Source organism: Saccopteryx bilineata, chromosome 3 (genome assembly GCF_036850765.1).
Source record: "Saccopteryx bilineata isolate mSacBil1 chromosome 3, mSacBil1_pri_phased_curated, whole genome shotgun sequence".
In the NCBI taxonomy this organism is placed as follows: domain Eukaryota; kingdom Metazoa; phylum Chordata; class Mammalia; order Chiroptera; family Emballonuridae; genus Saccopteryx; species Saccopteryx bilineata.
The window spans coordinates 309,474,416-309,499,536 of NC_089492.1; the positions used below are offsets into that span (position 1 = coordinate 309,474,416).

Below are 25,121 nucleotides of genomic sequence, written 5' to 3' on the forward strand. Positions count from 1 at the left end.
CCCCCCAACCCTTTCCCAAATTGGTCTCTGGAAAGAAAGGGCTAAAATTATGGGCCTTGGGGCTAATATTTCATGAAATCTTTAATGAAATCGTGGGAGGGACATGAACAGAGAGGAGGGGCAATGGGGACAGGGACAGGGAGATGGGCGTGGGGCTGGGCAGGGGGCTCTCCTCTTCCCCACGACAACCCTTCCCCAATCATCCCACTGGTGGGGAGGGGGGTAGGGAGGCAGAGCCATAAATACGTCCAGAATTCTGAAGAGGCAGAGGAGGGGAGTAGGGGCTGGGAGTCTCAGAGAGGGGGCAGGGGCAGGCCTGGGCCACCCTTGTCAGGGGGCCCAGGCTCCTTGGGCGGCCGTGTGGGCCCCGGGGGATCCCCTGGCTTGCGGCCGTGCTTGCGGAAGTAGCGGTAGCGTTGGACGTAGGCCCGCACCAAGTTGCTCACCTTCACTGGGTTGATCTCCCCGCTTTTGCTGTGGCAGATCTGGGGGGTGAGGGCAGGTGCGGTCACCGCCAGCCTCCCGGCCCCCCTAGACTGCTGAGCACAGCTTGGGACTCGGAGAGGAGGCACTCTCCCAGTGTCTAGAGGCCAACGTCCCTACTTATCCTGATGCCAGCAGAACAGGCCCGGGTAGACTTGAGGAAATCTTGTCACCCTCCTCACCTTCCAGACTAGCCCACCATCCCTCAGTTTCCCCATCTGTGTATGTCTCTGTGTATCTGTCCCCCTCTGGGCCCACCTTGTGGACGGCCTTCCTCAGGATGTCCTTGTACTCCTCCTTGGTGATGTCCTTCTTCTGGTAGTACGGTTTGATGGCCAGCTTCACCTCCTCCACTGCCCGCTCCTGCGTGTGCAGCTTCTTCAGATACTGGTGTGGGGGGTGACAGGGTGACAAAAGGAACAGCGAGGGCCAGTTGAGTTCCTGCAGAACCACCGCCTCCACTACCTGCCTACCAGTTCAACTTCCTTGACCATCCAGCAACTCTTGGAGGTGGAAGTCCTGCTTACGATCTGCCCATGCTTTCCACACTGTGGTTACCCTGGACCACAGGCTAGGCCCCGGCCTCTGTCAATGAGCATGCCCTCTAGGCTGGACTCTGGCCTGCCCAGGTGGCCATGACCAGTATACATGTGTTCTCTGCCCTCACAAAGTGCACAGTTTGGTGGGGAAACAAGACTGTAGCCAAGCAGTTATGACTGTCCTTTTGTTTTTGTTCAATTTTTGTTGGTTTTTTTTTGTATTTTTCTGAAGCTGGAAATGGGGAGAGCCTGTCAGACAGACTCCCGCATGCGCCCGACCAGGATCCACCTGGCACACCCACCGGGGGCGATACTCTGCCCCTCCGGAGCGTCGCTCTGCCATGACCAGAGCCACTCCAGTGCCTGGGGCAGAGGCCAAGGAGCCATCCCCAGCGCCCAGGCCATCTTTGCTCCAATGGAGCCTTGGCTGCGGGAGGGGAAGAGAGAGACAGAGAGGAAGGAGGGGGGGAGTGGAGAAGCAAATGGGCGCTTCTCCTATGTGCCCTGGCCGGGAAATGAACCTGGGTCCCCCACACGCCAGGCCGACGCTCTACCGCTGAGCCAACCGGCCAGGGCCTAATTTTTTTTAAAGATTTTATTTATTCATTTTAGAGAAGGGGGAGAGAGGGAAGGGAGGAGCAGGAAGCATCAACTCCCATATGTGCCTTGACTGGGCAAGGCCAGGGTTTTGAACCAGCGACCTCAGCGTTCCAGGTCGACGCTTTATCCACTGTGCCACCAGAGGTCAGGCTGTTTTTGTTTTTAGTGAGGGGGAGAGAGGAGAGAGAGGGAAAAAAACAGGAAGGGAGATGAGAAGCATCAACTCATAGTTGTGGCAGTTTAGTTGTCCATTGATTGCTTCTCATATGTGCCTTGACCAGGGACTATAGCTGAGCCAGTGACTTGACCAGCAACCATGGGATCATGTCTATGATCCTATGCTCAAGCTGGTGACCCTGTACTTTCAAGTTGGTGAGCCTGTGCTCAAGCCGGGATGCTCCATCCACTGCACTACCACCAGTCAGGCTATGACTATTTTAATGAGACTCTACAAGACTTAGTCTGATCACAGCAAAAAAAGTATGTCAAAGCTTTTCTGGAGGGGGCACGTTTCAAAACATTGTCCTGGCTCCTGAGTGGACAGTGGGGCCATGGGGTGCTGAGGGCCCAGGACTCGCTAGGTGCACAGGGAGGGGGTGGGCGGGGAGCTGGCATGTTTGTGCTGGAATCCTGGTTCTACCACCTGCGGCCTGGCCGAGGGACTGAACCCCTTTGTAGTTCACTAATAAAATGGAGACAGTACTCAGGGAGAAGGCTGAGGTGACACACATAAAGGCCACAGCAAGGAGTCAATCAAGGGGAGCTGTGGCTATTCTAAGGGTGATGGCTGGGGGGACAAGACAAGGAGCAACTGAGAAACCCCTAACTCCTGCCACAACCCCAAGTGAGATCTCTGCAAAGGCTGACGGGTAGGACACCTCTATCAGGACAATGCATTCAGAGAGGAGCCAGTCTCTGCTGTGGACTCCCTCCAGGAGCAAGGGACAGTCACCTCAAGAACCAATACTGGAAAGAGGTCTCCCCGAGTCAGGGCTGAGGGAAGATGGAAAACAGTAAACTGAGATGTGAGAAGGGTAGGATACTTCAGACTTTAGGGCCAATAGCTCAGATGACAGGACAAGAATGCAAACTGCTGAGCTCCTGGGCTGCTTGGGCAGCGCCCCTGCTCAGAGAGCCACCAGGCACTCTGGAGCGTCCTCAAGTCTCCCTAACCCAACAGAACGTGGGTTTCTACAGAGAAAGGGGACAGTAGGCAGGAAACAGCTTCACTGGGACAGAAGGAACCTGCTGTTGTCACAGGGTCCACATTGTCCCTGTCCTGCAGCCCATGGCATGAGCCATGCACCAGTGACAATCAAGCTGTGCTTCTGCCACTGTCCCCACTGTCTCTCATATGGGACTTTTTAATTGAATTTTGAGAGAGAAAAACATCGATATTTTGTTCCACTTATGTATACACTGGTTGATTCTTGCACGTGCCCTGACTGGGGACCAAACCCATGATGTTGGTGCATCAGGATGATGCTCCAACCAACTAAGCTAGCCAGCCAGGACCCCTCATAGTGGGCTTTATTCTGCTTTCCCTCCGGCACTATACATGAAGTGTATAAGAGGTAGGAAACGCCACCATGTGGCAATAGGCTGTTGGATCTGAGGCCTAGGAGAAGGAGCCATATGTAATGGAATAACCTGTTTGTATTTGGTGAGCATCCATTCCTCCTCCCTCTGTCTAGCAGATGTTTGATTTTTGTCAACCGTCCTTCCCCATACATGAAAAGATGGGGAGCCTGACCTGTGGTGGCACAGTGGATAAAGTGTCGACCTGGAAATGCTGAGGTTGCCGGTTCGAAACCCTGGGCTTGCCTGGTCAAGGCACATATGGGAGTTGATGCTTCCAGCTCCTCCCCCCTTCTCTCTCTCTGTCTCTCTCTGTCTCTCCCTCTACTCTCTAAAATAGATAAATAAATAAAAAAAAAATACTACTTGGCCATAAAAAAAATAATGAAATCTTATCTTAAAAAAAAAAGAAAGAAAAGAAAAGAAAAGAAAAGATGGGGAGTCTGACCAGGCAGTGGCACAGTGGATGGAGTATTGGACTGGGATGCAGAGGACCCAGGTTTGAAACCCTGAGGTCGCTGGCTTGAATGCAGGCTCACCTGGCTTGCATGCAGGGTTGCTGGCTTGAGCATGGGATCACAGACATGACCCCATGGTCGCTGGCTTGAGCAAGGGGGTCATTGGCTCGGCTGGAGCCCCCCAGTCAAGGCACATATGAGAAAGCAGTCAATGAACTAAGGAACCTTAACAAAGAACTGATGCTTCTCATCTCTCTTCCTTCCTGTCTGTCCCTATCTGTCCCTCTCTCTGTCTCTTGTCAAAAAAAAAAAAAAAAAAAAAAGGAAAGAAAAGATGGGAAGAGAGTGATATGGGCTATGAAGAGGTGGAAGAGGTGGTCTGTAGTGGGCATGTGCATACGCAGGTGTGCTTGTATCTTTATCTCTCTCCATATATGTACTTACGTGTGCACAGATCATTTTTGAAAAATATGCCTAACCAGGCAGTGGCACAGTGGATGGAGCGTCGGACTGGGATGCGGAAGACCCAAGTTCAAGACCCCGAGGTCGCCAGCTTGAGCGCGGGCTCATCTGGTTTGAGCAAAAGCTCACCTGCTTGAGCCCAAGGTCACTGGCTCGAGCAAGGGGTTACTCGGTCTGCTGAAGGCCCGCGGTCAAGGCACATATGAGAAAGCAATCAATGAATAACTAAAGGTTGCAACGTGCAACGAAAAACTAATGATTGACGCTTCTCATCTCTCTGTTCCTGTCTATCCCTCTCTCTGACTCTCCCTCTCTCTCTCTCTCCTTCTGTCTCAAAAAAAAAAAAAAAAGAAAAAGAAAAAAATATGCCCAATGCCCATTTCCTATTCATCTGTTTGAGTGAAAGTTTAGTTCCTTAATTTAACAAGTTCAGGTTTTTTTAATCTAAGGCCCCATCTGCTGGCACCTGTCTCTGCCATTCTCCGTGGGCCCCTGCATCTCAGTGTCTGCTCTTGTTCTCTGCAAATTGTCACCATCAACCCACCTCCCCCAAGCCCAGCTCACCTTGTCTGTGTCCCCTCGTCCCTCGGAGCTGCTGCTGCCCTCTCTCTTGTCAGACGTTGCAGCCAGCCCAGTGGGAGTGGGAGGGGTAGAGCCACAGCCCCCCAGGGGAAGGCTGCCAGGGAGCAGATAGCTGGAGGGACCAGGGGGCAGACCCAGGGAAGTAGGCACAGGAGCTGGTGTCACCCCTAGACTGGAGGGAGGCTTTCGGTGGCTGAGGATCTGTAGAAGAGGTTGGAGAATAAACAAAGAGAGGTGGAAGGGAAGAGGAAACATGTATCCCCAATAACCCCTACCCTGATTTTCCGAGTCCCAAAGGCAACAAACTCCACCTCTGGCCAATAACTTTCCCCGAGGGTCTGCTGGAAGTTTAGTTTCTCTCCTAACCCAAGGTGGGGGACAAGAGAAGGGGCCGTGGGGACTATTTCCCCTGGGGAGCCCACCTGGTTGGTGGCCTGGATCAGCTCCTGGGCCTTTGCTCGGCTTGCCAGATTGGCTTCTTCCATCTTGAAGAGAAGTGCAGTCACTGCAAGAGACAGAGTTGACGACAGGTAGAGCAGGGTTTGATGGGAGATGAGACTGTGAACCTAGCCCCTCCACCTGCTGCCACCTCCTGCCCCAGGGCCCCGGACAGGCCTGAAGGCCCAGGTTCAGAACTAAGAAAAGGGGACCTGGGCCACGGAAGAACCACCCCACATCCCCCATGTTCTTGGGACTCAATGTGTGCGTGTTGCGGGGGGCGGGGTCGCTCAGTGACAAGGTAGTAGCCAAGTGAGACTGTATCTCCTCTCTCCCACCTCTGTGACCTAGCACATCCCCTAAGGGACACTGCTCCCTGCTCATCCTTCTTTCTGATCACTCCACCAATTCTATACCAGTCCACCTCTAAGAGGACTCCAGGACACGTCCCCCTCCTCCAGCATGTACTGTCGCTGGCCACCCTTTGCCCATCTGCTCTGCTTTCTTTCTTCACACTCAAAGATCTAGAAGCCTCCTGGGTAGACCCTGATCAGCACTCGCCCACCTGTGGCCCTCCAGTCCAGATCACTATACAACCCCCCTTTCCAAGGCATCCCCACTGCTTCCAAGTCTGTCCCTATATGACCTCATCTTCCCTGATCCTTTCTGGCTGCCTCAGACTGCCCTGCCCCCTTTTCCAGGGACACTCACAGGCCAGGACGCCACTGGTAGTGCAGTCCACACCAGCAGGCAGGTTCCAGGGCATGGGTGGGGGCAGCGTGGGCAGCTGGGAGACACGGGTGGCTGGCCCATCCTCTGCCCCTGAGTCACCAGCTGTGGATCCTGCACTAGGGGCCATGCTTGGGGCAGCAGCGGCCGTGCTGGTGGCCGTGGTGGTGGCAGGCTGCTGCTCTTCTTCCTCCTCCTCTTCTTCCTCCTCCTCTTCCTCCTCTTCCTCTTCCTCTGCCCCACCTCGGACCCCAGCCTCCTCAGTGGACTCTTCAGGCAAGAAGGAGACCTCAGGGGTCTTACAGCTGCTATCCACAGTCTGCGAGTCCGGTGTGAGGGCAGGGGGCGGAGGGGCTGCCTTGGGGGGTGGGGTGCTGGGCGCCTTGGCTGCCCGCTCTTCCCCAGACCAGGAAGTTTCCTCGGCCCCCTTGGTTCCGGCCGCCTGGCTACAGCTATCCGCCTTGGATTTCTTCAGAGTTACAGGGCCCCCAGAGCCCCCGCTGCTGCCCCCACTGCGGATCTTTTTCCTGGTCTTGGATGGCTTGGTCTTTCCCTTGGTCCCCTTGGCCTTCTTGGCCCCAGCCTTGGCCTTAACCTTGGTCTTTTTGGGCTTGGTGCTGCCGGGAGCTGCTTTGGCCACCTCAGCAGGGGCCCGCTCATCAGGCTTGAGGAAGGGGGAGCGGCTCTCCCGATCGCGGCTGAACTTGACTCCAATGGAGCCCAGGCTGGCCGATGTGGCCTCCTTGGCTGGCGTGGTGCTGCTGACACCTTCCCGGATCAGCACTGCCACCTTGGACTGCAGCTTCACCTTCCGGGAGGAAGAGGACGACGACGAGGATGAGGAGCCTGAGCCGCTGCTGACTGGTGGCTTGGGCGGGGGTCCTGAGGAAGGAACCAGCTCCTTGGGAGGCCGGGCCTTCTTGGATGACCTGTCCCTGTCCCGATCTCTGTCCCGGTCCCGCTCCCCCCCATCCAGCGCCTTCCGCCGTGATCCCTTCTCCCTGGAGGAGGAGGCAGCCCCAGAGCGGCGCCGGTCCTTCTCGTTGCTCTTGCCACCCCGCTCCTCGGTGCTCAGTCCCTCCGAGTCATACAGAACCTCGCGCTTGGGGGATGAGACCGGGGCCGGCGAGGGGCCTCGGGGGTCGGACTTGTCGGGCCGGCCCACGGTGATGGTCCGCTTGATGGCGAAGAGATCATGGTCCGTGAGGTCCTGGATGGAGGGCGGCACCGCCCCCCGGCGGCGGCTGTCGCGCTCCCCGCCTAAGGAAGCAGAGCCTGAGGGTGGCGGGGCCGGCACCAGGGCTTTCTCACTGTCCCCGGACCGCTTCTCACCCCTGGACCGAGACCGCTTCTTCTTCTTCTTGCTGCCACCCCCTTCCCGGTGCTTGCCTCGATGCCGCTCCCTCCTCGAGGATGACGACGAGGAGGTAGCCGGGGGCGGGGAGGCCGAGCGCCGCCTCCGTCTCCGCTTCTCCCTGGAGCGCGACCTGCGGCTGCCCCCACGGCGGCGGTCGGGGCTGCGTGAGCGGCGGCGGGCAGAGCGGGACCGAGAGCGGCGGCGGGTGGACGAGGAGTTGTGGGAGCTGGGTTTGCGGTCTCGGGAGCGGTGCTTCTTGGAGTCCCAGGGTGAGGCCGGGGCCTGCGGGGCTGGCGGTGCGCCTGATGAGGACGAGGCGGCCTCCTTGGCCTCCCCACTGCGCTTGCGCTCCCTCCGCGATTTCTTGCGGGCAGGCGGGCCGGCCGGGGCAGCGGTAGTCGGGGAGGGCGAGCGCTGGCGGTAGCGCTCCCGCCGCTGGGTCAGGATCTTGCGGCGTAGGTCCAGGCCACCCCAGCGTGCATCAGAGGGCGGTGGTGCAGGGGCTGGTTCCCCCAGGTCCACTTGCAGGGCACCCTCCCCATCCGACTCGGCGTGCAGAGACAAGAAGTCATCTCCCTCCGGGGCTCGGGGGGCAGGCGGCGGAGGTGGGGGCTGGGCTGTGGGGGTGGCTGGGGCCGTGGGAGGGGGGCGGGCAGCACGGCTGCTGGATCGAAAGAGGGACAGCGCCATCCTGGGCTCCTCCTCAGGCTGGACGATCTCACCCTCCTCAATCTCTGAGTCACCAGGTGGCAGCAAAGGGGGTGGCAGGGCAGCTCCACTGGCTGTCACCACCTCCACGGAGACCTTGCCTTCTCGACAGGCCTCTGCCTCTGTCCCCACCACAAAGACTCGCCGGCGGGTGGCTCCGTCTGCCCGGGTGGAGTCCGCCTGTGGCGGAGTAACAGGGGCTACAGTTGACTGTGGGGGTTGGGGGTCTGGGTGGGGGCTCTCATCACCTGGGAAGTCCTGGCTCAGGCTGTTGTCATCATAGATGCCTGCCAGGGTCTCAGAGATACGGCTGATGCTCTGGGACAAGCCTTCTTCCTCCTCCTCTTCCTCTTCCTCCTCCTCCTCTTCCTCCTCCTCCTCTTCTTCCTCTTCAGGAGAGGGGGTCCCCGCTGATGAGCTGGGGTTGGAGCCAGTAGGCTCAAAGGGGTCGTATTTCTGTTCCGGAGCAGGCGGTGGGGAATAGGCCTCGTCGGTGGGGTGGAAGGGGTCATAGATGTCGAACCGAGGGGCAGGGGGGGCTGGAGGAGCTGGAGGGGGTGGTGGGGGAGGAGGGGAAGGAGAGGATGATGAGGGGGAAGGGGAAGGTGAGGAGGATGCAGAGGAAGGGGCAGGGGGTGGAGCGGGGCCCCCGTCTCCGGTGCCCAAGGTGAGGTGGCGGGCACAGGGGGACTGAGAAGAATGAGACTGAGGAGAAACTGCAAAGGAATGGGAGACAGAGTTGTGGTCAGGTGTCCAACCCCTGTCCCTGTCCCCCAGCAGAGGGGCCACAGGCCAGCCAGCACCCATCCACACCCTCCACGCCCCCACTTGGCATTCTGCACCTGCAGGCACTGCCCCCGGTGCTCTGTGTGTGTCAACTCAGGCTATTCCTAACTCCACACCATAGATACTGTGACCCGCGGGTCCCAGGAGGAAACTGAGGCACAGACAGCAGGGAGGAGTCAGTGTGCAAACTTAGTGTGGCCCCCCCAGCCTGCACTCCCGTATCCTGAGATGGACGCTGACCCAAAGCCCAAGACCACCCTGACCGCTGAGGGCAGTGATGTTACCACAGAGGATGAGAGCTAGGAGAGCCGAGTTCACACCTCAGACTGCCTCTGCAGCCAAGGTTGGGCCTGCTGGGCTGGATACCACCTGTGGGAATTACTCCCCTTTATAGAGAACAGTGGGGGCCCGGAAAGCCAGGAAGGGGCAGAACTAGGGAGTCCTGGCAGCCGAACTCTTCACTGTGTGGTGAGTCCCCCCCAAGGGGCTCTGTCTGCTCAGGACTCAGACAGAGACAGCACTGACTGGTGTCAGGGACAACCAGTACTCACTCCTTCCTATGGGCCATCCTGCTTCCCTATGTCACCTTATCCGTACTCCTGAAACCCTGTCTATAAGCACAAGTCTCGGAGCCACAAGTCCTGTACCTGGGGTGGGTCTCCAGGCCAGAATGTGGACACACAGCAGAGTCCAGAGGCCCCTCTGTCAACCACATGTAACTGCAAGGACCGGCCCCAGCAAGGACGCCAGCACTGTTGCTGGACAGCAGCAGGCAAGCCCAGGGCTGAAAGGGCAGCTCTGGAGCCCCCTTCCCATCTGGACCCCAGGCTCCAGCCCTCCCTCATGACCTGACCACGGACAAGTCACTCAACCTCTGTCTGCCTCAGTTTCCTCATCTATAAAGTGGGGGTTCGTGCATTCATTCAACACATTTTTATCCATCACCTATCTGTGCCAGGTGCTGTTCAGGGTACCAGGAATAGAATGGTGAACAAAATAGACAAAAATCCCTGCCTTTAAGGAGCTCACATTCGAGTGGGGAGAGAAATATCAACGTGCCAAGCGTAGAGTCCACCAGCTGCTGAGGGCTCTGGAGGAAAATAAAGCAGGGGATGATGATGATGGGAGCATTCAAACCTCACAGGGATGAGGGCCACCTGAACAGCTGCACGGAAAGAGCCAGACTGCGCCTGGCATTGTAAGAAGTCAGCGCGTGCCTGACCTGTGGTGGTGCAGTGGATAAAGCGTCGACCTGGAAATGCTGAGGTCGCCGGTTCAAAACCCTGGGCTTGCCTGGTCAAGGCACATATGGGAGATGATGCTTCCAGCTCCTCCCCACCCTTCTCTTTCTCTCTCTCTCTCTCTCTCCTCTCTCTCTGTCTCTCCCTCTCCTCTCTAAAAAAAAAAAAAAAAAAGAATAAATAAAAAAAAAGAACTCAGCGCGTGATCGCCTATGACCCTGGTTAATATCATCATGACATAAAGTATAAAACAGTATACAGACTGGAGTGGTGTGGAAGAATAAGCCATTTACCTCTTTATATAATTTCTAGATAGAATAGGCGCAAGGGTGAATTTTCTTTCTTTTTTCCTAAGTTCTTAGTATTTTCCAAATGAAGACCCAAAAAAAACCCCACTTGGAATGAGAAAAATAAAACATAACCCTTAAAAAACAAACAAACAAACAAAAAAACATAACCCTTGAAGACAACTACTAGGTTCTCTATACATCTAACATTACTTAAGGCCCAGGAGCCAAGTCCAGCCCACCATCTGTTTTTGTAAATAAAGTTTTAGTGAACCCCTGTCCCACCCGTTTGCTTACTTATCCTCTCTGGCTTCTAATTTTACTTTTGTGGCCCCTAAGAGTGTGATGGGCCCTAGGCACCATGTCCCCTGAGCTAGTAGACAAGTCAAACTGCAGCTTTAAAAAAAGGACAAGCCTCTTGAGGTGGTGGCGCAGTGGATAGAGCGTCGGACTGGGATGTGGAGGACCCAAGTTCGAGACCCCGAGGTCGCCAGCTTGAGTGCGGGCTCATCTAGTTTGAGCAAAGCTCACCAGCTGGAGAGAAGGTCGCTGGCTTGAGCAAGGGGTTACCTGGTCTATTGTAGCCCCACGGTCAAGGCACATATGAGAAAGCAATCAATGAACAACTAAGGTGTCGCAACGAAAAACTGATGACTGATGCTTCCCATCTCTCTCAGTTCCTGTCTGTCTGTTCCTATCTATCCCTCTCTCTGACTCTCTCTCTGTCTCTGTTAAAAAAAAAAAAAAAAGACAAAAGAGGCTGACCAGGCGGTGGCGCAGTGGATAGAGCGTGGAACTGGGATGTGGAGGACCCCGGTTCGAGACCCCGAGGTCGCCAGCTTGAGCATGGGCTCATCTGGTTTGAGCAAAAGCTCACCAGCTTGGACCCAAGGTCGCTGGCTCAAGCAAGGGGTTACTTGGTCTGCTGAAGGCCCGCGGTCAAGGCACATATGAGAAAGCAATCAATGAACAACTAAGGTGTCGCAATGCGCAACGAAAAACTAATGATTGATGCTTCTCATCTTTCCATTCCTGTCTGTCTGTCCCTGTCTATCCCTCTCTCTGACTCTCTCTCTGTCTCTGAAAAAAAAAAAAAGAAAAAAGAACTGTGAACTGGCTCAGAGAGTAAGCGAGCCACAGAGGCTTGTGGCTCACCTACCGCTAGATCTGCGCCTCCGTCTCCTCTCCATCCCTCCGCAAACACATATGTGCACGCAAAAACAAAGTCTGAATCCAGGGTCTCATCAGAGTCATGGGGTCAGCAGCAAAGCTGCAGCACTAGGGAAATGGTTAGAAATGCAAATTCCAGGCCCCACCCCAGACTTGCAGAATCAGAAACCTTGAGGGTGGGTCTGGCGACCTGTGTGCCAAGAAGTCCTAGTGATTCTGATGCCCACTCAAGTTTGAGAACCTCTGCTCTACACTTCTCACAGGCTCACAACTCACCACTGCAAGTGGGATGGGGGCAGACTTTCACTTGGGCAGGTACACATCACCGAAATCAACAACTTGGGCTTTACACACACCTAGGCTTGTGACTCAGGACCACCACTAAACAACTAAGTGCGCCACCCTGAGCAAGCGAATTCCCTCTCTCAAGCCTTTTCTCCTCTGCAAGATAGAGATGCTGAGAGTGCCCGCTCCTGGGGAGACAAGTCCCCCTGCAGTTACACTGACAGGTAGAACCCTGGACACCAAGTGCCAACTGCTCCCACATGGTAGCCATCACGTCAGTTTCTACTTTATGTACATTTGTGTGCATGTGCAGTCTTCACTCAGTGTAACAGAAACAAAGACGTTAAAATCAAGATTCTGTCTAAATGACACAATCAGCACAACTTGACTTCGAACAAGAGCTGAAACACAAAGCCAAGGCCAGCCACCTGCCCTGGCCACACATACCTGTTTTGCCTGTCCTCCAGGCCCTGAGACGAGGCAGCAGGCTGGGCACCGGCAGAGGGATTGGGTCCCTGTCCCCAATGCGGACCTCAGCCACCAGCTCCAGCATGTCCTCACTTCTGCAAAAGAGAAGTGAGCGGGACATAGGGATGCTCCCAGCTCCCATGCCAAAGCCTACCCCACTCCAGATGCCCAACTACTCACTCGCCAGGCCGCAGGTCCAGGTGGCTGGGGACCCAGGTGTCGGGGGGATCCAGGATGCTCACCAACCCTGCTAGAAAGCTATCTGCAGCCATGTCCAACACCTGGAAGAGGAAGGACAGGATCCACCCTGACCCTAAGCCTGTGAGGACCCACACATACCATTTCCCCAGCTCCTAACCTTTCAAGAACCCAGACAATTGAGATCTCCAAGAAAATGCAAAGATTCAACCAACTCCCTCATCCTAACCGCTTCTAGGACTCACAGCCTGGCCCACAGACCCCACAACTCTGCCCCTGTTCAGTACCCCAGACCCAGGAGCCTGGATCACCAACCCCGCCTCCCCATCTCAGAAATCCAGGCCCAGTGCCTGTCTCCCCCCACCCCCTCCTTACTCACAGCAGCCGTGTCAGTTCCCCCCGACTCCTGGGAACGGGACTCTGACCGTGGGCTCCGGCAACGCCTCCACCGAAGGCCATGACACCGAGAGCCATCTGGAGAGAGATGTGCATGGGGGGTTGGGGACAGAGGACTGGACGCAGAGAACTTGTGGGGCAGAGGAAGGTGGAGCCTGCCCTTGCTCTTGACAAGGGAACCAAGCTCCTGCCTCCTTTCCCAGCCTCCACCCACCACCTCCCAACTTGGGTCCCAGAAGGACTTCCCCAACACCTGAGGCTCTGATTCTCTCATTCATCCGTCTTCACAGCTGCCCTCAGGATGAACTCCAGACAAATCAGCTCAGCATTCGAGCCAGACTGTGACTTGATCCCCATGAATCTCTACTGCCTCCTCTTCCACTCCCATCCCACCAGACCCTAAGAACCACAGCTCGGGCCTGCGATGCACCTCTGAGCTATGCGCCTGCCGCTGGCTCTACCAGACCTTTCTTCCTATCAGACAACTAGAGACCTAATTCACCTGTTGCCCCCTCTTGGAAGCCTTCCTCGGCCCTGTCTCCTTCCCACTAGCTTAGCTGACCCTCCTACCCTCTCAGGGTACCACAGGCTACCTCTGAACTGTGACTATCTCCCCTCCACCAGACTGTGAGCCCCTCCAAGGCGGCCACGGGGGGTTTGACCCATCTTTAGCTCCCATGCCAGCACAAGGATAGCACCCAGAGACCTCAGGAAAGTATGTGAATGAAACTGGAATAAAGAATGCAGAGATGGGGCAGGGAGCTAAGAGGAACCAGAACCCATCATACCTTTATCATTCGCCAGATCCCCCTGCAGGGAACTTCCCACAGCCTGCTGAATGGCCCGCTAAGGAAAAGATGGGGGGTGAAGGGAGTGGAAAGAAAGGGCGGCAGTCAGGGGACTCGTGCAAATGGTCACAAGCTCTGCTCCTGGGAGACAGACCTTCTAGATATCCTACAACCACACTCAAACCCTTCAGAGAAGCCAAGAGTCTAGGTCCCCAGCCCCTCCTCCCACTAGGGCCCCTGAGTTGAATCTGGATTCTCACCTAGCTCCTCCCTCCTTTGGCCCCAGATAGCACCCAGCCTCACCAGAATAAAGGCAGTAGGAGAAAGTGTGGGGTCTCTGTCCGGCGGACCATCGCCACAATCCTCGCCCGACTCCTCTGTCTTCCCTCGAGACTCATCTTCTTCCTCCATGGTCACCTGGTGGGTGGAGGAAGAGAGTTTGGAGTGTAGGCTGGCAGGGCCAGGGGCAGTGGTGTGTGTGTGTGTGTGTGTGTGTATGTGTACGCATGCAAGGGGGTAAAATCAGAGAATGGTCATGAAGACCTCAAGGGCCTCCAACGTTGCCTCAATCAGCATATTCTTCAGCATCCCTCCTCTCCCCCATCTCATCAATCCTTGGGAGTGCACCAGGTCTTATGCAGACACCAAAGGGAGTAGAGCAATGCTTCTCCCTCGTCTGGACTTCAGCTGCCTGCCCTGTCAAAGGGAGGCTTTCTCAGCCTCCCATTTCAACACTCCACTCCCCAGTTCCCACAACTTCCCCCCTACCCCACTTAAGACCTCAAAGCCCACCCTCCTGGGATCCAAGTCAATGCCAAGATTTTTCTGTTGAGCTGCGATGTCAAATAGTGCGCTCCGTAGTCTCATGTGGACACCTTTCCCAGAATGAGGTTACGAGCCAGAGAGCTTGGTGTGCCACAAACACAGTGCAGCTTCCTAAAGCATCAATTTCCCTCCACAGCGAGGGAACAAAACTATTTACATACATAACACGGAACAATGAGAGTGAATTTACAAAACCTGTATGCCACTTTTAAAATGAAAACACTAATTACAGAGAGGCGCACTGTCCACCATTACGTGAGAGCATGCTGAGGTTTTGCAATGTCACAAAAACTTAGGTTGTACTTAAGTTGAAAAGTCATTCTTCAGACTGGAAATTGTCTTAATTAGGGCTTCCAAAAATAGGAATATTTCAGCTGTAGGTTTTCCTTCAATTGTCAAATCTGCTACTCTGAGATAATATCCAGTTTCAAAGTTCCTAGAAAGCTTCAAACCCCTAACTCTCAACTCAGGGCACTTAATCTGTTTATAGCACAATCAGAATATCCATCTCAGAGAACAGTGGTGACAAATGTAAGGAGACACTTCGGCCAAAAAGTTGGCTCAACCCAGTGCTCCATACAAAATAACAATTATCATTATTATTGTTAACCTTTAGGGCCCAAGTTTTCCCCACATCTACCCTGCCCTTCCCCCATTGCATACCTGCAAAGAAAAGACCTCTGCCCTAGTCTCCCTCTACCAGATTGTCAACCTTTGCCAAAGCTTCCAAATGCTGCCTTCCAGCTCTCTAAGAGCCAGAGGCTCCTTTCCTAACTCCGATTGACACCCGCCCAGATAAGGCCCCAAGGACAGTTTCCAGTCCTGGTGCTACTCTCCAGCACCTTAGGGGTGGGTGGAGCACAAGCTGCAGTGACTGTCACATAACAGAAGAGATCTGAGTACAGACCCTTCGTGAGTTTGAAGATGCTCCCCTGCCCATTCAGACATGCCCTAGGCTCTGCACACAAAAATACCAACAGTTCCTTAGATTTTTTTAATATGATAAGACTGTAGACATTGCAAGGTCCCTCTAGATCAGTGAATGATCCTCACTGATAGCAGTATAGTGCTTCACAAATTGCTGGTTATAAAAAGTAAATCGAAGGCAGTAGAAATTTCTTCACAGTACATCATAAGTATTAAGTGGAAATCCTCATGGGACATCAATATTAAATATATATATGTATGTATATATATATGTATATATGTTGGTGGGTACTGGGTCTCAATGAAAAGTGTATTTTTTACTGTAGATTAAGGACAAGCCTGTCCTGTGGTGGCGCAGTGGATAAAGTGTCGACCTGGAAATGCTGAGGTCGCCGGTTCGAAACCCTGGGCTTGCCTGGTCAAGGCACATATGGGAGTTGATGCTTCCAGCTCCTCTCTCTCTGTCTCTCCTGTCTCTCTCTCTCTCTCTCTCCCTCTCCTCTCTAAAAAAAAAAAAAAAAAAAAAAAAAAAAAAAGGACAAAAGTTTGAAAATCACTACACTAAACGCCTAGGACCTAGGTGATCCTACAGACTTTCCCAAACTACTGTGAACTAATTCTAACTCTCTTTATAGCCCCAGGGCAATGCACACTTTTGAACTATTTTTCGTTTGAATTACCTTCTAAAGTGCAAGTACATTTGAGCTCCGCAAATTTTCCAATACTCTCCTTTGTCTTAGTCTCCATTTGATTATCTGGCCCCAAAAGGCATTCGCATTTGCTCCAGGCATAGAGAGTGCACTCTTGCAGGCACATTCACAACCACCGAGATGTTCCAGGTCCTTCTAACTGCCCCCAGCCTCCTGTCACTCAGCCTAGATACTCCCCAGACGTTGGAGACACATCCAGGCCTCTCAGTACAGCACAATATTTACCTCCCTCCCTTGGTGGGCACATCCCACCCCTAAAAGACTTCCTAACCCAGGAATAGTTCTTTCAGGCCCGTTAAATGGCCCCAGCCCCATGTAAGTGAGTGGCATCCCTCGGTCAGCCAACGTAGACACTTCCCAGCCCCAACAGACATACCCCACAGCTACAGATGGCTTTGCAGATACTCCTCAGCTCCTGAAGACCTCCTTCACCCCTGGGGCATATCTCAAGATCTCAAGATGGCCCCAGAACCCTTTGAACAGACCCCAGCCTCCGGTCATCCCATTAAAACGATCAACAGTGCCTACAGAAATTATCCAACACGGCTATACGATGGAGGGCAGCCGCCAGTCTCAGTCCAGGCCCTGTGGACGTCCCCAGTTCTCACCGGGACGCCCCGTAAATGCCCCCGGCATCCACAGACGCGTCCCGGGGCCTTCAGACGGCCCTCTTATCGGCGCCAGGCTCCGCCGCCGCTGCCTGGCCGGAGACCTCTCCGCTAAGTCCTTCAGACCCCGCAGTGTGCAGGGAGAACCGCAGGCCTACTAGCGACCCGACTCCGCCCCGCCCACCCCGATAGGCCCGAGCCCCGCGGTCCGAACCACCGCCGCCATCTTACCCCGCCGCTCGGGCTGCGGCTCCGGCCCCGGCGTGGGGCGGGGCGGGCTGGGGAGGTTCGCGAGCAAAAAAAAAAAAAAAAAAAAAAAAAAAAAAAGGAGAAAGGCGGAGCTAAAATGCCGCCAAGCTTGCCGGGACTTCAAGTACCGTGCACGGTACCGTGAAGGCTGGTGGGAAGGCTGCGGACTCAGTTTCCCAACAGTCAACGGGGCACCTGGGATAGCGTGCGCGCGACGCACGCCGGGAGGCGTAGTCCGCGCGTTCCTTCCGTCACGCAGGGACAGCAAGGAGGTGAGAGGTGAAGTGGGCGGGGTTGCGGTAGCCCGCGATGAAACCCCACAATATCCTGCGCGCGCGCGGAAAGAGCTGAGGAACAGGAAGTGACGTAAGAGTACGTAACTGAACACGTAACAAGGGAATTGTAGTTCTGAGCGGGCAGTAGAAAAAGACCTCGATTGCCTGTGAGTTGCCCCGCCCACAGTCTGGGGACCCCAGCATCCCGATCTCCAGTCTCCTATGAATTTAGAACCAAGAAGGCCGGCTACAGCCTCCCTAATCAGGATAGAAGAGTCCAAATTCCTATTCCTCTCCACACAGTTCAAATTCCCATTTCCCTCCTCCCTGGGACTCAAGATTCCGAGGCTTCCTCCTTCCTTGGATCCAGGAGTTGGGCTTTCAGGCATTTCCTCCCTCAGACCATTCTTGGTTTCATGATCGTACCTTAAACGAACACAAGTGTTCCAGTTCCTCACCCCAATTCTCTTGGGATCAAAAATTCTGGGTCCCCAGCCCGTCTAGCCCCTGGATCCAAGGCTGGATCCTCAGCTTCCTCCCTTTACAGGACATGAGTAGTCCAAATAATAAAGACCCCCACATTTCCTCCTCCCCAGATTACAGGAATCCAGGCCTCTAGTCCCAAACTCTCCAATGGACCCAGGAGTCTGGGCCCTCAGCTTCCTTCTCCTTCTAAGACCCAGAAATCCTGGCTCCAGGCCCTTCATGACCCAGGCGTCTCGGCTTGGGCGAGCTGGTTCATGGATTAGGAATGTAGTGATCTCACGGCCCCTCCCTGTCCCGTTACTCGGCTGTCCTCCTCCAGGGCCCCAACTCCCCTCCCAGTCTGCCTTCCGCTTGGTTAGGACAGCGAGAACCGGAAGCCAGGGTCCCTTAGCGGGCGGAGACTCCGACATTCAGCCCAGACACCCGGGTCTGGAGTTTGGCTAGAATCCCAGGACGGAGGTGGAGCTTCCTCTTAGGACCCGCTTCTTCCTCGGAGCGCGCCTATATACGGCCGCGCGCGAGCCGGCGGGCCTCGCCTACTAATACAGGGCCTCTGAGTGGGTACCCTGAGAAGCTGCTTCACTGAGTGCTTATTTGCATAACCCCTCCCGAATGATCTTTCCCACCCATCTGCCGAAAGAATGAGTTCTCATTAGCATAGCCCCGCCCCTGACGGCCCGCCAGGCGAGAGCGCGTGGCGCAGCTCGAGATGAGTAGAGGTCATTAGCATATCTCCGCCCCCTTTTGGAATTCCCCCCTCACAGCGAATGTCGTTCCCGAGGCCTTATTAGCATAGCTCCTCCTTATCCCTGACCTTACCTCCTCCTTAAGTGTACCGAGACTTGTGCCCTTCTTGCTGAAGCTCATGATTATGCAGTGAGCTTATTAGCGTGGCCCGCCCCTAGGCCCCGCCCGGCTCTCCCCCAGGCGGTAGCGGCGGCGGCGGCGGCGGCGGACGCGACATGAGCAGCGGGGCGGCGTCTGGGACGGGGCGGGGGCGGCCCCGGGGCGGGGGGCCGGGACCCGGGGACCCCCCACCCAGCGAGACACACAAGCTGGTGGTCGTGGGCGGCGGCGGCGTGGGCAAGAGTGCGCTGACCATCCAGTTCATCCAGGTAGTGGGGCCCTCACCAGGGGGGTGCCCCCGGGATCCAGAACGTAGTCCTTGGGGAGATCCCTGAGACCCCGATTTCCCCTCTATCCATCACTGAGACCCTCTTATAAGGCCCTCTAATCTTAAAAATTCCCCTCAGAATGTGACCCTGAGCCCCCAGGGTCACAAGTAAGGACCTTCAACCCCTTACTTGAGGGACCTTCCTCCTATACTCATATCCCGAGACTCATCGTTCGTTCCCCCAGGACATAAGACCCTGAGCACTTCCTGGGAGCACTTTCAATCCATGAGTCTTCCCCTTCAGACCGTAAGCCCTCTCCTTTGCCCCCATCCCAGTTGATATCACTTCCCCTCCCCCTGAGCTCCATCTCCCCCAAATCTCAGTCTCCAGCTTCCCTTCTGAGCTACCCAGAGCCTAAATGGGAGAACCCCTGTGCCCAAAACCCTTGAGATGCCCCCAGACTGATGCTCAGTCCCTTCAGGGACCTCCCCCAGAATCTAGAAATTATGCCCAGGCTTTGCCCCTGAGGTCCATCTGGGACCAACCGGTTCTAAGAGAGTCACCCTCAGACCCAAGAAAGTTAAAAAAGATCCTGCCCCTTGGTCATCCCAGAGAGCTCTAAGACTCCAAATCCTGGAGCTCCCCCACCCTACCAGAGCCAGACCTCCACCCTCCCCTAAGGAAAACCAACTACTCGTCCATCTTGAGTTTTCCACTCCAAGTCCCTGAGCCCCTCTCAGTAACCCTGGCTAGCCCCCAGATTCTGGCACCCCCAGGAATATCTACTCCTGAGGAGTGTCTCTCACCCCATAAATGCATGACAGTCTCTAAGACTCTAGACACGCACTGCACCTATATTCTACGACAAACCTCCCAAATGTGTCTAAATTACCCTGGGGCTTTCCCCCAAGCTTCTCCTGAGGTGCACTGAAGACACTCACCTAATCCCCCTAGGACCTGGTCCCTACACTCTTCTCCCTCCATGACACCACGGGGCCCTCAACAAGCCCCTCCCCTAGCAGATAGGAAGCAGCCCTAAGACCTCCAGCTGCCAGATCACCCCTTCTCTGCTAACAATCTACCCCTGCAGAGAGGAAACCTCTACCCCATTCCCAAGGGAAACCTTCCAGCCTCAGAGAAACCCTAGAATGATGTCTGCTCCTGAGATGATACTGCAGAGGCCCCTAGACCCCAGCCCGCTCAAGAGACCCTAGCAGTGCCTGCATGGGAGCCATTGCCTATGTAGAGAAAAGTCCCCCAGCCTTGAGATCCTTGCCCCAGGGGCAGGCCCAAAGCTGGTCAAAGGCCTGGCTGAAGACGGCAGGACCCAGGCAGGAAGGGAGGGGCCCAGCCTCCGGGCGGGGCAGTTTCTCCGCAGTTGGATTGGAACCCGGACCTTCCCCTGGGAGGAGACACTAAAAGCCGCCCAAGGAGGAGGGGGGAAAAAAGGAAGAAAGAAAAAGAGGAGAAGGGAGAGATACAGAGACAGGCGGATAGTCTGAACAACAGGGTTCCCAATTATTGAGCACTTAACTATGTCCAGGCAATGTTTTAAATGCTTAGGAATTAAATGGATTTTCGCTGAATTTCACAAACACTGGATTAATGCAGTGCTATTTTTACCCTCATTCTAAATGAGGAAACTGAGGTTCTGAGAGGGGAAGTGATTTGTTCAATACCACACAGCCAGGAGGTAATTACGATGTGGGAGATGTACTTTATACCAGAAAGAGGGTGCAGTTCGGAAGAGCCTCAGAGATGGCACTGGGGGCATCGTGGGGGAGGAGGATGGAGAGCCAAAAAGGGAGATAGAACCAGAGAGAGGGGAACAAAGAACCAGAGAGGAGGGACATTAAAAGGTGAGTCCCAGGGGCAGGACTATGTGATTTCTGCTGGGGCAGTAGAGTAACAGTGTCCTCTCCCCACCCTACCAGTCCTACTTCGTGTCTGACTACGACCCCACCATCGAAGACTCCTACACAAAGATCTGTACCGTGGATGGCATCCCCGCCCGGCTGGACAGTGAGGGCGGCAGAAAGTGGATGGGGGAATGGAGGAGGGGCCGAGGGTGCATGGGGATTGCTGCGGGGAGCCTTGTCTACATGGCCCTCTCCCCCTCTCTGCAGTCCTGGACACTGCGGGCCAGGAGGAGTTTGGTGCCATGCGGGAGCAGTACATGCGTGCCGGGCACGGTTTCCTGCTGGTGTTTGCCATTAACGATCGGCAGAGGTGAGAGGAGCAGGGAGGTGGCGGAACAGTGGTGCCCGGGGCTCAGCAGCTGGACCTCATCCCTCTGGTTTCATCTGCAGTTTCAACGAGGTGGGCAAGCTCTTCACACAGATCCTCCGAGTGAAGGACCGCGACGACTTCCCCATCGTATTGGTTGGGAACAAGGCAGATCTGGAGGCACAGCGCCAGGTCTGGACCCCCCCCCCGTCCCCCCCCCAAAAAAAACTCCATCTCAGCCTGGGAGGCACCTCTTGCCTCTCTTCACATCAGCATCCTCCTCTGGCTTGTGGGACCCTGCTCCCTCACTAGATGTGTTTGTTGCCCCCAAGTAGAACCTTCTGAATCCCCCAGCAAGGCACACAGGAGTTCCCAGGAGAGGTGGCAGGATGGGAAATAGTGCTCCTCCCTGTCCCCAGGCAGCCAGCCCTGACTGCTCCATTCCTGCCTCTTGTTCCCACAGGGACCCTTGCCCCAGCCTTTTGTCCCTTCCAGGCCACCGCCCAACTTGGTCCTGCTAACCCAGCCTTCTAAGGCTCCCCATTACCCCAAGGAAAAAACCCAGCTCTTTCATCTGGCACTGGATGGCCAACCATGGTCTCGTCCCTTCCTTTCTCTGTCCACACTTCTCTCTACACAAACCCAGACGATGGGATTTCCACACAGAATGCACCTTCTGGACTAAGCCTTTGGGGATTGCCCACCTTGGGTGCTTGGCTCCAGGCTTCTGCCAGGAACACCCCGACTTCTTTGCCTGATGAGCTGTTATTTAACACTCAGAAGGGCAAATGTCAGTGCAGCACCCTCCCTCACTCCTTAGATAGCACCGAGCCCCCTCTATAATCTCTAGAACTTTCCCTCTCCTCTTGAGCCCCCACCAGAGGCAGATTTAATGATGGGCACACGCCTTGGGCCCCGACTTCTGAAGGGCCCCACAAAACTCCAATTTGACACTTTTTTTCTAATGACACCAAGTTTGGTTTCATAGTGCATTTTTAACATTAATAGTGCATAATACTTTTTATTTATTTAAAAATATGGTTAACATATTTTTTATTCTCCCTCTCTTTTTTTTAAGGGGCCCAGTATTTTCTTCTGTGCCTGGGGCTTCAACTGACCTTAATCTGCCTCTGGCCCCCACCATGTGTAACCCCCCATTCCAATACAAGTGTGCCTTTCTGCCCTCCCAACTGAGACCCACCCTGAGGGCAGGGACCTGACTCTACCCTATGTCCCCCCCAGGTGCCCCGATCTGAAGCCTCCACCTTCAGTGCCTCCCACCATGTGGCCTACTTTGAGGCCTCGGCTAAACTGCGGCTCAATGTGGACGAGGCCTTCCAACAGCTGGTGCGGGCAGTCCGGTGAGAGGAGCCCCCTCCCTGTCATCCTTGTCCCCAACCACTGGGGCTCAAACTCACCAGCTTTTTCCCACAGGAAATACCAGGAGCAAGAGCTCCCACCCAGCCCACCCAGCGCCCCCAGGAAGAAGGGTGGGGGCTGCCCCTGCGTCCTCCTGTAGCCCAGGCACAAGAGGAACCACCAGCACAAGCTCTAGGGACCAGCTGCCCTTGCCAAGCCTGTCTCCCCGCCTGGGTCTCCCAGGATACACTACACCCCCACCCACAGTTCCTGGCCTCCAGACCACTGCCACATGTGCCTTCTGCCAACACCACCCTTCCCCTCCAAAGCCCCTGGTGGGGGTTAGGGGCTCCCGGGCATCCGGGGCACTGCTGTATATAACCCTGCCCCAGAGAAATAAAGGTCACTGCCAATGTCAGAAGTGCTTTTGTAAAAGGGAAAAGGGCTAGGGGAGGTAGGTGAACTTGGGGATCACACTCAAGACATGCCCACCTAGAACCATCAGATGTAGAAGCCTTTGTTTGGTGAGGGACAGGCACCACAGAGAACAAGGTAAACCAGGCGTCTGGACCCCCACTGACCCTTCAAGAGTTGCATCCCACCCTTTTCCATCTCAGTGGGCATTTGTCAGGATTAGGTTTAATGGTGTTATTCTTAGATTTTTTTTTTTTTTTTGGTATTTTTCCGAAGTTAAAAGCAGGGAGTCAGTCAGACTGACTACCGCATGCGCCCGACTGGGATTCACCCGGCATACCCAGCAGGGGGCGATGCTCTGCCCATCTGGTCCATTGCTCTGTTGCAACCAGAGCCATTCTAGCACCTGAGGCAGAGCCACGGAGCCATCCTCAGTGCCCAGGCCAACCTTGCTCCAGTGGAGCCTTGGCTGTGAGAGGGGAAGAGAGAGATAGAAAGAAAGGAGAGGGAAAAGGGTGGAGAAGCAGATGGGCACTTCTGTGTGCCCTGACTGGGAATCAAACCTGGAACTTCCACATGCTGGGCAGATGCTCTACTGCTGAGCCAACCAGCCAGGGCCTATTTATTGATTTTTAGAGAGGAGAGAAGCTGGAAGCATCAACTCGTATTTGCTTCCTGTATACGCCTTGACCGGGCAAGCCCAGGGTTTCAAACAGGCAACCTCAGTGTTCCAGGTTGATGCTTTATCTGCTGTGCCCCCACAGGTCAGATGAGGTTTAATGTTTGAAAAATAATTTGTTTTTCTGTAATGTTCGAGAACTGCCCTGTTCAATATAGTAGCCAGAAGCTACATGTGACTATTTAAATAAAATTATAGACTTGATTCCTCAATCTGGCCACATTTGAAGAGCTCAGGATCTACATGTGGCTGGTGGCTACCCTACTGAACAGGGCAAACGTGCAACACTCGCACCACAGCCGAAAGGCCTATCAGGCAGTGTATTCTAAAAGGTTCCAGATCTTGGAGGCAGGCAGCAACTTCTACAAACCCTTGCTCCCTCCTACCTCCAGTGTATATTTTGAAAGGCCTTTGGCTAGAGAAGAACGGGACAGGTGGACAGAATGGTGTCCGGGCAGCCAACTGGCAAGTTCTCAGTTCCAGAAAGTTTCCAATTGGGTTGACATTGGAATCTAAACCCTGAATCCAACTTTGGGCTGGTGTGGACACACCCCATCTGAACCTCTCTCCTGGGAGGGGCTGAAGCTTGGGTTATCTTCAGGCCACTGCAAGTAAGTTGCCAACACTCTTCAGTTTGGAAAACTTTGATTCTCCCATATGCAACCCGGAAGTCCTAACCCTGTGCTCTATTTGCTGACCTGGAAGGGTGGCACCAGAACTTGAGACCACAACTCACCCATTTCCCAAGTCCCCTCAATGGACAGCTTTGACCCCCAACACCCACTCAACACAGCAGGCCAGAAACTGCAACCCAGACGTCCCCAGGCCCTAGAACTTTGACCTCCACCTGATGAACTATCACCTGTCAATGATCTGCTGCCCCAACCCCCACATCTAAGTGTCCACAAAAAGCCCGGAAATGCTCCCCTCACACCCTCTCAGAACCTAATTCCTGGTCCTCGGGTAGATTATGGTCCTGTATGTGCCCTGGCAGCAGGCTGCCTGGGTTCAAATCCAGCTCTGTTATCTCAGTCAAGTGCCTTTGTCCTCTCATCTGTAAAATGTGGGTGACCACCAAGCTCCTTCCCAGGGCAAGAGGCCTTTAGGAGCACCCTGTGTGCACGCGGAGATGAGCACAGCGCCTGGGACATACTAAGTGCTAAGTCTCAGTGACCAAGGCCCCAGTGTTCTCCTGCCCCAGAACTATGAATGTCCCTCTGTATTCCAGATTAGAACAATGATTAGCTGAATATCCCTTTCCGGGTTTCGTTATCACAGAATCCTTGGCCTGAGTTCAACCTTCTGCCCTGGGAATAAGCGTGGCTCAGATGTATTGTACCACAAGTTCACTCCCCCTCCCCCAGAACCTCTGCTCAGCAGAGGCCCATCTCTGATGGGACTGGTGGATATTGCTAGCAGTTTCCAACAAGATCTGACACCTCCACGTAAGTCCCAGCCAGGAGTGAAGCACTCCCCTAGTACAAGTTCTGAGTTCTTTCTTTCTGCATTGCCTAACAGAGCCAAATTCTTGGCTGGGATACTGTGCTTCTTGAGGGACCAAAATGCACTTTAAGCTGATAAAAGCTAACATTTGCCCCCCAGAAAAATGCACATGACAACTGGCAGGCCATTTTTGGGAGGTTCGCAGCCACCACCATTTCAAAGCTCATCAAACAGCAAGGAGCCTGGGATGAC

The 25,121-nt window shown here is 54.7% G+C and overlaps 2 protein-coding genes across 5 annotated transcripts; one reads left to right on the plus strand and one right to left on the minus strand.

Moving 5' to 3' along the window:
• Positions 1-63: 63 nt before the first annotated feature.
• On the minus strand, positions 64-16,910 carry SCAF1 (SR-related CTD associated factor 1). Of its 4 annotated transcripts, none has more exons than XM_066271533.1 (11): positions 16,855-16,910; positions 13,857-13,970; positions 13,554-13,611; positions 12,749-12,843; positions 12,352-12,452; positions 12,151-12,266; positions 5,852-8,650; positions 5,125-5,207; positions 4,685-4,903; positions 742-870; positions 64-485 (listed from the first exon to the last, which is right to left on the minus strand). In XM_066271533.1, exons 2-11 carry the CDS (start codon positions 13,962-13,964, stop codon positions 294-296), a joined length of 3,900 nt encoding a protein of 1,299 aa, XP_066127630.1. In that variant the 5' UTR covers positions 13,965-13,970; positions 16,855-16,910; the 3' UTR covers positions 64-293. The 4 variants fall into 4 exon arrangements, with proteins under 4 accessions (XP_066127630.1, XP_066127633.1, XP_066127632.1 ...); XM_066271536.1 differs by lacking the exon at positions 16,855-16,910 and adding an exon at positions 16,624-16,841; XM_066271535.1 differs by lacking the exon at positions 16,855-16,910 and adding an exon at positions 16,544-16,841.
• Positions 16,911-18,572: 1,662 nt separating this feature from the next.
• Positions 18,573-22,748, plus strand: RRAS (RAS related). Its single transcript, XM_066265267.1, has 6 exons — positions 18,573-18,748; positions 20,683-20,770; positions 20,875-20,977; positions 21,058-21,166; positions 22,217-22,335; positions 22,409-22,748. Exons 1-6 carry the CDS (start codon positions 18,596-18,598, stop codon positions 22,491-22,493), a joined length of 657 nt encoding a protein of 218 aa, XP_066121364.1. The 5' UTR covers positions 18,573-18,595; the 3' UTR covers positions 22,494-22,748.
• Positions 22,749-25,121: the final 2,373 nt, after the last annotated feature.

Excerpts from the sequence above, each read along its gene's own strand:
- SCAF1 (XM_066271533.1), bottom strand. The coding sequence starts at position 13,964 with ATGGAGGAAGAAGATGAGTCTCGAGGGAAGACAGAGGAGTCGGGCGAG. Across the intron at positions 13,612-13,856 it reads CTCCTACTGCCTTTATTCTG|CGGGCCATTCAGCAGGCTGT; the intron begins GTGAGGCTGGGT and ends TCTTTTCCTTAG. Across the intron at positions 5,208-5,851 it reads TACCAGTGGCGTCCTGGCCT|TGACTGCACTTCTCTTCAAG; the intron begins GTGAGTGTCCCT and ends TGTCTCTTGCAG.
- RRAS (XM_066265267.1), top strand. The coding sequence starts at position 18,596 with ATGAGCAGCGGGGCGGCGTCTGGGACGGGGCGGGGGCGGCCCCGGGGC. Across the intron at positions 20,978-21,057 it reads GCCATTAACGATCGGCAGAG|TTTCAACGAGGTGGGCAAGC; the intron begins GTGAGAGGAGCA and ends TTTCATCTGCAG. Across the intron at positions 22,336-22,408 it reads CAGCTGGTGCGGGCAGTCCG|GAAATACCAGGAGCAAGAGC; the intron begins GTGAGAGGAGCC and ends TTTTTCCCACAG.